General features: G+C 32.6%; 1 protein-coding gene across 2 annotated transcripts in view; it reads right to left on the reverse strand.

Annotated features, from left to right (window-relative positions):
• Positions 1-886: 886 nt before the first annotated feature.
• The window catches only part of ntrk1 (neurotrophic tyrosine kinase, receptor, type 1), a 62,338-nt gene continuing 51,034 nt past the window's right edge, over positions 887-12,190 (reverse strand). Inside the window, exons 16-17 of one of the 2 annotated variants that reach the window (XM_073924580.1) lie at positions 10,337-10,495; positions 887-5,688 (exon numbers count right to left, since the gene is read on the reverse strand). In XM_073924580.1, coding sequence (XP_073780681.1) covers positions 5,503-5,688; positions 10,337-10,495 — 345 coding nt within the window. In that variant the 3' untranslated portion in view covers positions 887-5,502. The remainder of the gene's footprint in view (positions 5,689-10,336; positions 10,496-12,190) is intronic. The other variant, NM_001301356.1, reaches the window with a different exon arrangement.

The following is a 12,190-nucleotide window of genomic DNA, read 5'->3' on the forward strand; positions in this document are numbered from 1 at the left end:
CCATCCCTTTATGACCACAGTGTCCCCATCTTCTGATGGCTACTTTCAGCAAGATAATGCTCCATGTCATAAAGAGCGAATCATCTCAGACTGATTTCTTGAACATGACCATAAGTTCACTGTACTCAAATGGCCTCCACAGTCACCAGGGCTCAATCCAATAGAGCACCTTTGGGATGTGGTGTAACAGGAGATTCGCATCATGGATGTGCAGACGATAAATATGCAGTAACTGCGTGATGCTATCATGTCAATATTGACCAAAATCTCTTATAAATATTTTCAGTACTAGTAAGGTGTGCCTAAAAAGTGGCCGGTGATTGTATGTTATTGCTGTATTATTTAATATTATTATTTATTTATTTGTTTATTATTTTTTCATTCAAAGTGTATAAAGTTATTTCGAGTTTGTTTTATTGTTGTTGTTGTTTTGCTAAACTGCTAAATTAAACCTTTGTCAATTTGCATGACTGTTTAAAATAAAAAATGTTGTTAAAAAAAAAATGTCAAGAACTACAACTTTTTTTAAAGCTAATTAAAATTAAAGTAATAATGTAAAAAAGAAAATTAAATCTAATCCAAACTATATTAAAATCTACAGTTGTGTCTTGATCCAAAAAAAAGGTGAGCTTCAGATTTATGGGGCATAATAAAATGTACAATTAGTTTTAAATAAAACAGCAGCAGTCTATGGTATGTCTGCTGACTCAAATGTATTGTAGTGACAGCAAATTCATCAAGCACAATAAGCAGCACTATATAAGCATTATGCAGCAAAAATGTGAAATGAACAATATGGCAAACAAAAGCTGGCAATGAAAAGATCGAATAAAATCTTGTTCAATACAGCTATTCCACATCCACAAAATCATAAACCAAGTCCATATCCAAATCGTTATATTTATTTGTACAATGAAACAAAAGATACTGTCAGATGCCAACTTGAATATTATACATTTTTGTTCAAGAAATATGTATTTTTGATTTCATCACTGTGTTATGATTCCAAGCTGTAACTCCTAATAGTGTTAGGAGACATGGAAACCTTCAATTTTGAAACATATTTAGTACACTAGGTAAGAGTAAAGATAAAAAAAGTACAAATAGAAAATGATTTAGGCAAAATAATGCAGATCATTAACTATGTACAAGAGGCACGAATAATACATACAAATGATGCACCCATTAATGAAACAAAACGGTAAACTGACCACTATAGCTTAACATGCTGTTATCATAAATTAACATTTGATTGATTGACTGGCTTACACCAGTATCATGCTGTAATTCTGGCTGTGTTGGGAAGTGCATACTAACATGTGCTATTTATCATTTCTGCAGCGTGTGGCTCTGTAGGGATTATTGATATGGCATTTATAGCCTCAAAATACAGTGAATTCATAACTGATAAAGTTGTGAACAATGAACAGGCATGTTGTGTATTTCCTGAGCTGCATGCGTGCACTTACTGAGCCATTGAAATGAATGGGATTGCTAATAAAAAGCAGGTGTTATACAATTAATTGGAAACATTTTAGCCTTAAAATTTAGATTTAAAAGCATCATGATTTAAAGTAAAGCAAGAGACTACTGGAACAAGCTGTGTTTTTCAGGTTTGGAGAGTTCCGGCTCTTAAAGACTTGCATAACTTGTTTTTTTAGACTATTGAAATAAAAACATCCATGTTCAGTTTTTTTGAGCGAATGCATGACACAAAATTAGTCACAAGCACAGTTTGTTCCAATTTTCTAATTGCTCTTAGTATGATTGCATGTCTTCTTGCTAATTGTTTTGCAAATAATTTTTTAAAATACTACTTTAGTTTTTCTACAATATAGGTCTCAAACTCGATTCCTGGAAGGCCACAGCTCTTTTGCTCTTTTCCTCTAGTCTTAATTAAACAGCTGATCCAACTGATCAAGGTCTTCAAGACTTCTAGATACCATAAAGCAGGTGTGATTTGGAGATGGATAAAGCTAAGCTATGCAGAGCTGCGACCCTCCAGGAATTAAGTTTGAGACCATTGTACAAAGTAGCAACACATAACTGAGCTGTTTTTATACTGTCAAAAAAAAAAAGAAACAGAAGATGGATCAAGAAAAACATGGTACCTGATGTTATGCATGGGACGGAAAAAGATTCTAACGGCCAAGATGATAACCTTTGATAAAAGTATCACGATTTCACGGTATTGTGATTACTCCTCTAAAATATATTATTTTTAAATGTCTGTGTAAAAAACAAAAAAAAATTGCCCTTTTGAACACAATATATTTTATTTTGAGAAACATTTAAAATATTTTGGTGCAGTGGACATATCAGGCTAAATAATGAAAAAAAATAATTGACTTCTGCTGTCTTAGTTTAAAAAACACAGCTTTAATTTCATTAAAGACGTATAACGTGTCTTTTTGAGCACTTATGTGTAAAAACTGGTCATCGTATAAAGAAATATTAATCTTTGGAAAGACGATTCACAGACAGCGGATAAGGATAATTTTTGTAGTGCACTTGTACAGTAAATGAAGTTTTTCCACAGTATTTTCAATGATATTTCTATTTTAAGAAAAAAAGACTTTATTTATTTATTTATTTTATTTGTCTGGCAATTATATAAAAAAACATAAAAGCGCTAGATCAATATTATTACCCCCCCTTTTAAGATGCTGTCTTTGACTACAGAACAAATCACTGAGTACGTTTACATGGATGCCAATAATCTGATTTGAATATGATTAAGACAATACTCTGATTAAGAGTCTACCATGTAAAGTTATAATCAAACTAAACAGAAATAAAATTAAGATGTGGAGTATCAGTTGCTGATTTTAGTCGCATTATTGAAGTGCAATCAGACTATTATCGTGTTGGATTTTCATCACATTTTGCAACAGGATAGTCTATCCGACACCTACCGAGTCAGAGAAGGACCACAGACACCTAAATTGCAAAATGCAGAGGTTTTTCCCCCATGCGGCGTGCACTATCAAATTCCATTAAAACAACACTCTTCCAGCAGTTAATCGCATCCAATACCTCAGTTTGTAACGGGGGGCACACATGAAATGTTCCTAAATGAAAGTGAAAGTGCCAAACTAGTTAAAATCGACAAATCAAAAATGAAACAACCGAAATTACATGAAACTTTGGAGAAAATGTGAATAGCGCTGTGACGCCATGATGTTAATCAAATTATGTGCTATAACATGTAAAACGGGATCATGAAAGAAACATTAAAAAAGCAACACGTTAAAACCTTAATCATATTATTGTCTTATTCAGATTAAGGCAAATAATTTGTTTACTGATGTCAATGTAAATGTAGTTATTGTTGTTCAATGACTTGCCTAATTAAAGAAATGTGCCTTTAAAGAAAATTAAATTGGCCTTTAAGTTGCATAGTAGTATCTTCAAAATAAATGTAAAATATGATGTACTGTCAATATGACAGATAAAGTAGTTATTTAAAAATTGTTTTAAACCATATTTAAAAAAAAAATAGAAAAAAAATCTGTTTAACATCACAGGACATAATTGATAAATAATTAAATGCACTGGGGGGCTAATAATTGTGTATATAACTATATTTGAAAGCCAATAACTAATATATAGGCTGTTGAATTATAAATATTTTTCTAGCCTATTACAAAAACAAAAAGTAAACAAATACAGTGGGCAGCTGATTTTTCAAAACAATTTCTATTGTTTTGCAATTTCTATTTGAATTTGCAATTCTAATGATGAAATTAGGGCTGCACAGTGGTGCAGTGGGTTGCACGTTCGCCTCACAGCAAGAAGGTCGGTAGTTCGAGCCTTGTTTCTGTGTGGGTTTCTTCCGGGTGCTCCAGTTTCCTCTCAAGTCCAAAGACATACAGTATAGGTTAACCTAAATTATCCGTAGTGTATGTGTGTGAATGAATGTTTATGAGTGTTTCCCAGTAATAGGTTGTGGCTGGAAGGGCATCTGCTGCGTGTGTGCCGCTGTGGTGACCCCACATTCATAAAGGGACTAAGCCAAAGGAAAATAAATGAATGAATGTTTTTTTTACGATTTAAGGAGTGGTTAGGAGTCCCCCTGACAAAGTAATTGAACCCATAATATGTAAATAAAATGAAAGAATTTTTGAGCCTGACTTTTTCAAGTGCTCAGATTTCTGTTCTGGAAAGCCTGATAATTCATCAAACAACACACAAATTCAATCGGAAATTTTGTCCACTTGTTAAATCCTGTAGTTTCTTAAACACAATACGTGTGACAAAAATACTACTCAAAGTATGCCATTTCATACTACACGTTTTTAGTATGCAGTAAGTTAATATTCATTTCCCCACACAGCCACATTTCTGCAGAAATTCTTGATGCTTTTGATGCAGAAAAATAAATCAGAACAGTGGAGCCGTAAACATTGAGAGATGTACAATACATGCATGTGTAGATCACGCATAACAGGTTGATGTAATATATTCATAATCCCAAGACACTGAAAAAATGCATCAGCTTGGCACAACGTGTAAACTACAGCAACTTAAGAGTCTTGTTTTTGAGGCACATTACATAGAAAATGGACTTGATGGTCAAAGGTGAAGTATGTAATTCATAATTTACCAAAAGTGAAAATCAGGATCTGAAGGTATAATACAGAAACATATGTTTATTCGTGATTTAAAGGGATAGTTCACACAAAACCCCAAATTCTGTCTTTATTTACTCAGTGAACACAAAAGCAATTATTCTGAAAAATGTTGGAAACCTGTAACCAGTCACTTCCATAGTATGTGTTTTTTCTATTATGGAAGTCATTGGTTGCAGGTCTACAAACATTTTTCTAAATATCTTCTTTTGTGTTCAACAGAAGACAGAAACTTCATAAAGGTTTGGAGGATTAGTAAATGGTGAGTACATTTTTGGGTGTACTATCTCTTTAAGACTTCATCTTTTTTAAATGAAAATCACCATGGTTTATGAACACATATGAAAGGATTATAAGTTGTTGTTTTCACTCTACCTGTCTCTACCTGGTCAAACAAACACTAAGCCCCGCCTCTAATCTCACATCATTATTTGAAGTGCTGTTGCAATGTCAATCTGGGCGGGATGCTCAAACAAATAGAGCCAGATACATTTATCGAAACATCAGCCTACTAAGTGTCTGCATATTACAATACATGCAGAAAACAAAATGGCACACTTCACCTTTAATTACAAGACTGTGACGTCAGTATCCTCGAATAGAAAATCTAGTGTGGAGATCCATCAGCCATTTCCACTAATGCATATTCAAAGTGTCCACTGTTCAGTCTGCATCTTGAAACACGTGGACAGGCATTCAGTGGATTAAACACACACAAGTCAACAAACACCGGAAATGTTCATACTGCACACATTTGAGACAGTTTGTCCGTTCTGTCCGTGCCAAAACCCACCATTGATTTTTTTTGTTTGTTTGTTTCCTTCTCAGCCTGCTTTCAGAAGTGTGTCATTTTTTATGGGCTGATCAACTGCTACTCCAGGATGTCCAGGTAGACGGGTGGGTTTTTGACGAGGGCCACGAGGCGACTGTAGATGTCCTTGATGACCAACCTTTGCTGTGGTTCTCTCTGCCAGCAGCCCTGCATCAGGAGGTGCACTTCTTTTGGGCAGGTGCGAGGCCGCTCCAGCTCTCGGCCCTGCGTGATGCACTCAATGGCCTGGGGATAGGGTAATATAGTAAAAACATTTTTTTCCTCACACACTTCTTTTTCCATCCAAATCATTACTTTAAATTTATTCTGAAGTCCAGTTAGAATATTATTCCTCCTGTGAAATTTGTCAAATATTTCTTAAGAGATGTTTAACAGATCAAGGATATTTTCACAGTTTTTCCTAATATATTTTTATTCCGGATTTTTTTCTTTTAGTTTGGCTGGATTTAAGCAGTTTTTTTTTTCAAATATGTCATTAATATTATTAGCCCTCTAAGATTAAATTTTTTGATTGGCTACAGAACAAACCACGGTTATAAAATTACTTGTCTATTATTTTAACTTGCCTAGTTAACCTAAATAGCCTAGTTAAGCCTTTAAATGTTGCTTTAAGCTGACTAAATATATTAGTTAGCAAAAATGTGTTTTTTAAACTATTATGTATAAATCTTTTAGAAGTATTTGAAAAACTAAATACAAGAGGGCAAATAATTTGGTATTTAAATATATGTAAATATTTTATTTCATTATTATTATTTAGCATTTTTCCTGAGGTCCACATGTGTACAATATCATTTATTGTGCAGTATCATTTATTATTTTTTACACTTCAAAATAGAAATGCTTTTACAGAGCTAATAAAGCTATACATTTTTTATAAATATTTGATTCATTTTTAATAAGAATAATTTTATTTTGAAATGCATTACCTTTATTATATTAGTGTAAAATATTACAATTATAATTTAATAATTATTTGCAATCATATGTTTCAACTTAGCATTTTAATATATATATATATATATATATATATATATATATATATATATATATATATATATATATATATATATATATATATATATATATACAGTTGAAGTCAGAATTATTAGCCCCCATGTTTATTTTTTTTCCCCAATTTCTGTTTAACGGAGAGCAGATTTTTTTCAACAACATAATAGTTTTAATAACTCATTTCTAATAGATGATTTATTTTATCTTTGCCATGATGACAGTAAATAATATTTGACTAGACCTTTTTCAAGACACTTCTATACAGCTTAAAGTGACATTTAAAGGCTTAACTAGTGTAATTACGTTAACTAGGCAGGTTAGGGTAATTATTGTATCATGATGGTTTGTTCTTTAGACTGTCGAAAAAAATATGTAGCTTAAAGGGGCTAATAATTTTGTCCTTAAAATGGTGTATAAAAAATTTAAAACTGCTTTTATTCTAGTCCAAAGTAAAACAAAGACTTTCTCTAAAAGAGAAAAAATATTATTTTGGAAATATTTAAAAAAGAAAAAAAATCAAAGGGGGGCTAATAATTTTGACTTCATTTATTTATTTATTTATTTAAATGCTTTGTTTTGTTTACTTACTTTTTCCTTAAAGATTATTATACAAACATTCCCACAAAGAAAACAGATATTCAAATGTAGATTTTCAGTGCTAGATTTTTGCGGAGAGAAGATCATTTCAACACATTTCTAAACATAATAGTTTTAATAACTCATTTCTAATAACTGATTTATTTCAAGACACCTCTATACAGCTTAAAGTGACATTTAAGGGCTTAACTACTATAGGTTAATTAGACAGGTCAGGGTAATTAGGCAAGTCATTGTATAACGATAGACCATCGAAAAAAATGCTTAAGGTGGCTAATAATATTGACCTTAAAATAGATTTTTTTAAAAAGTTTTATTAGCCAAAATAAAACAAATAAGACTTCCTCCAGAAGAAAAAATATTTTAGGAAATCCTGTGAAAAATTCATTGCTCTGTATTTCATCATTTGTGAAATATTTGAAAAAACAAAAAACAAAATAAATCACAGGAGGGCTAATAATTTTGACTTGTATATACACGTGTATTTTATACTAACTGAAAATCAAAATAAATGAGATTTTACTCTCGTTTCTATAGTCGGCACGTGAGTGTAAAGAATCACTCATTCTCTACAAGGCTATTTCTAGTTTCTATTTAAAAAACGGCAGTGACTTTAAGCTCTTATAGCGTTGCCTCTTAATCCAATGAGGTGAAGAGACTGTCAGCACCACACAACATCATTCTCAAATGGGCTTTCAATCACTGCAATAAATTAACAAAAATTCCCATTGACCCCTTCTGAGAGTCTGGCACCCCCCCCCCCGTCCTCACAGATGGAAATTCACCCACAATCCGTCTCCGTCCCATACAATTAGACTGGCCATAATTAGCTGTGTCCATCAGGGCTTGGGATGGATTAGGTTAACGAGGTTAAACAACGTCGGCCCAAGGCGAAGATGAGCTTTAATGGGATTAAAATCGAGTCGGCAGGAAAGCGATCTACCTCTCTGCTGAAAGAAGAGAGGCTTCTCCAGCATAATAGTGCAGTTGTGGTCGCACCAGAGTCCACTTTTTGGTGCCTAATCTGAGCAGTCTGGATCCAAAAAAATCTATTGATCCACTTGCTCATCATAAGTGCTTAAGAGCACAGTCTGATCCAAAATGGATGTTGGCATCAGGATGAAGGTTTGGGAATAGCTCTGTGTCTGTTTGCTTTTTTAACTCACTGACCAGCACTGATGCCTTCAGACAGATTCAATTTCTCCTGTCACTGCTGGTAAATCTTACTGAAATCGCTTACTGACTAATGAAAATTCATTTGCTGTTGTTCTTAACCTGTGTGATTTTTATTTTTTATTTTTTGGTGAAAAAAAAAGTACATGGTTGGATGTATTATCAATTTTTATTCCTCCAAAAAAAGAGGATAATATTAATAATACAATTTTGATGAAAGTCGCATGAACAGGAACAAAATTATTATATCTTTTTGTTCTAAACCTGCGTGATTTTTGTTTTTCAGTGAAACTTAAAAGGACACACTGTATGATCATATTTACACTTACTGGCCACTTTATTAGTTACACTTGTCCAACTGCTCTTTACCGCAAATTTCTAATCAGCCAATCACATGGCAGCATTTAAGCATGTAGACATGGTCAAGACGATCTGCTGCAGTTCAAACCAGACATCAGAACGGGGGGAAAGGTAATTTAAGTAACTTTTAATGTGGCATGGTTGTTTGTGCCAGACGGACTGATCTGAGTATTTCAGAAACTGCTGATCTACTGGGATTTTCACGCACAACCATCTTTTGGGTTTACAGAGAATGGTCTGAAAAAGAGAAAATATCCCTTAAGCGCAAATGCTTTGTTGATGCCAGAAGTCAAAGGAGAATGGCCAGACTGGTTCCAGCTAATGGAAAGGCAACAGTAACTTAAATAACCACTTGTTACAACAGAGGAATGCAGATGAGCATCTCTAAATGCACAACACATCCAACCTTGAGGCAGATGGGCACCTTGAGGCAGATGGGCTACAGCAGCAGAAGACCACAACGGGTGCCACTCCTGTCAGCTTAAAACAGGAAACTGAGGCTAGCATTTTTTCTGCTGCGACATTCGGATGGTAAGGGTCAGAATTTGGCATCAACAACATGAAAGCATGGATCCATCCTGTATTGCATCAATAGTTCAGGCTGGTAGTGGTGGTGTAATGGTGCGAGGGATACTTTTTGGCACACTTTGGGCCCATTAGTACCAATTGAGCATCGTGTCACAGCCTACTGAGTATTGTTGCTGACCATGTCCATCCCTTTATGACCACAGTGTCCCCATCTTCTGATGGCTACTTTCAGCAGGATAACGCAGCATGTCATAAAGTGAGAATCATCTCAGACTGGTTTCTTGAACATGACAATGAGTTCACTGTACTGAAATGGCCTCCACAGTCACCAGATCCTCAATCCAATAGAGTAACTTTGGGATGTGGTGGAACGGCAGATTTGCATCATAGATGTGCAGCCAACAAATCTGCAGCAACTGCGTGATGCCGTCATATCAATATGGACCGAAATCTCAAGAATATTTCCAGTACATTGTTGAATCTATGCCACAAAGGATTATAGCAAATGAGGGTCCAACCCAGTATTTGTAAGATGTACCTAATAAAGTGGCCAGTGAGTGTATGTTCCTCCAAAAAAGCAAAATTATAATAAAATTCATAAATAATGTAGCATTAATAAACAAAAAATTATATTTTTGTTCTAAACTTTAGATTTTTTTTTCACTGAAACACAAAAGATATATTTTTATGTATGTTTTATGTATATTTTTATACATAAATGTATATTTTTATGTTTTATGTTTTTTTTAATTCTCCAAAAAAAGAGAAAAAAAACAGCACAAAAAATCTGATTAATGTAGTGTAAAAAAATGTATTATATCTTTTTTTTGTTTTAAATTTTAAATTTGATGTATGATAATTTTTTATTCCCCCAAACAACAGGAAAAAAACCCACAAAAAAATGCAGATTAAGGTAGCATAAATAGGAACAAAATTATTTTATCTTCTTGTTCTAAACCTAAGATTTACTTTTTGATGTGTACGATCATTTTACACCTCAAAAAAAAAAACACCTCAAAAACTGATAAAATTCTGATTAATATAGGATGGATAAACAAAAAATATACATCTTTTTGTTCTAAACCTGTGAGATTTTTATTTTTCAGTGAAACTCAAAATAATATATTTTGACATTGACAAATATAATAAAATGGATGAATGAATATAGCAGAAATAAACTAAAACAAATAAGGTAATGTACCTCACTGTTGGATAGCTGATACCAGGGTTGTTTGCCATAGGTGAAGATTTCCCACAAAACGACTCCGAAGCTCCAGATGTCACTCTCTGTGGTGAACTTCCTGTACATAATGCTTTCCGGTGGCATCCAGCGAATGGGCAGCATCGTCCTGCCTCCGACCTGAGGATGTAAATGTGGACAAATCACTACCAAACATCTCTGCAGAGGGTAAATAAACACATATTTACTACACTGTAAACTGTTAACTTCATTGTTGCTACAAATTTAAGTTGATTGAACATAAAATAATTAAGTTTTCAACAAAAACCTTAAGAATTGTTGATTCAGCTCATTATAAATAAGTAGTTTGAACAAGCAGCAAAAAAATGTTTTTAGTGTAAAAACGAAAGCATTTCCTTTAGTAAACAACATATTCCATTAATGTAGTTGTTGTAGTAGAGTTTAGGTATTAGAGATGTAGAGTATAATTGTGCGAAATTAGACATGTTTTTATTAATATGCAGTTTATAAGTACTTACAGGCAGTATGCTAGCTGTGTGCATGCACTGTAAAACCCGATAAGTTAATGTTATGAAACTGATTGCAACAAACTTTTTAAGTTAAAAAACTAATCCTACTGAGTGCTGTGAACTTAATCCATTTGAGTAAATGAAGCAATTTGAGCACAGTAAAACCCAATACATGAAGAGAACTCAAACCCGCTGAGTACTGTAAAACCAAACAAGTTAAGAGGAAACTGATTGCCACTAACCATTTGAGTTATACTTATCTACATGAGTTCTGTGAACTTACTCCATTTAAGTTGAAGCAATGAGCTATTTAATGAACTCATTACCTTCAACTCTGAGTTCAAAACTCTTCAAATGAAACTTTCAGTCAATTTTGAGTTAACTACACCCATTTCACTTGATAAAGTTGACTGTTGGGTTTTACAGTGTGATAAGCAACTAATTAATAATAGTTAATGAAGTGTTATCAAAATAATTAATTATTTTATTGTCTTGTTTCTAGTCCAAACAACTAAAAAATCTTAAATCAAGAAGCATTTTCTAAACAAGTATAAAATATGGTTTTGTTTTCAGAGATATTAAGTCAAATTTAAGTGATTTTTTTCTGAAAATAAGCTAACTTATCTGCCAGTGGGGTGAATAAAATAAACTTGTTTTTTGGTTTTAAGATTTGATTTGATTTGTTTCGAACAGTATAATCAACTCTTAAAATATTTATTCGAACACAAATACATTTAATCATAATCAACAAAACATTTTCATATGAAAACTCAAAAATAACAATTGATTTATCCAGTTTAAAATAAAAGATGCTTTTACTTGTCCCACTGACAGATAATTTAGCTTGTTTTTAAGAAAAAGTCTCTTAATTTTGACTTCTTATTTCTGAAAACAAAACAATGTTGTGTATTTTTCTTAAAAATGCTTCTTGATTTAATTTTTTTATATGCGGCTTGAAACAAGAAGAAAATTAATATTTTGTTGTGTATAATTAATTATTTTCTTGATTATTTTGGTGTTTAATTTTTGGCATTAAATATTATTCAATTTGGAAAATATTTGATTGACAGTTGTTTTATTGAAAATATAGCAAATCTGATAGCTGAATCTTAATAATTGATGATTAATTATTTTTAAATCAATATACAGTTGAATTCAAAATGATCAGCCCTCTTGTAAATGCTTTTTTTTTTTATATATATATATATATATTTCCTAAATTATGTTTATCAGCACAAGGTGATTTTCCCCCTGTATTTCCTATAATAATTTAGTCCCAATTCTTTTGTTTCTGCTAGAATAAAAGCAGTTTTACTTTTTTTAAAAAAACATTTTAAGGTCAATA

Source organism: Danio rerio, chromosome 16 (genome assembly GCF_049306965.1).
Source record: "Danio rerio strain Tuebingen ecotype United States chromosome 16, GRCz12tu, whole genome shotgun sequence".
Classification (NCBI taxonomy): domain Eukaryota; kingdom Metazoa; phylum Chordata; class Actinopteri; order Cypriniformes; family Danionidae; genus Danio; species Danio rerio.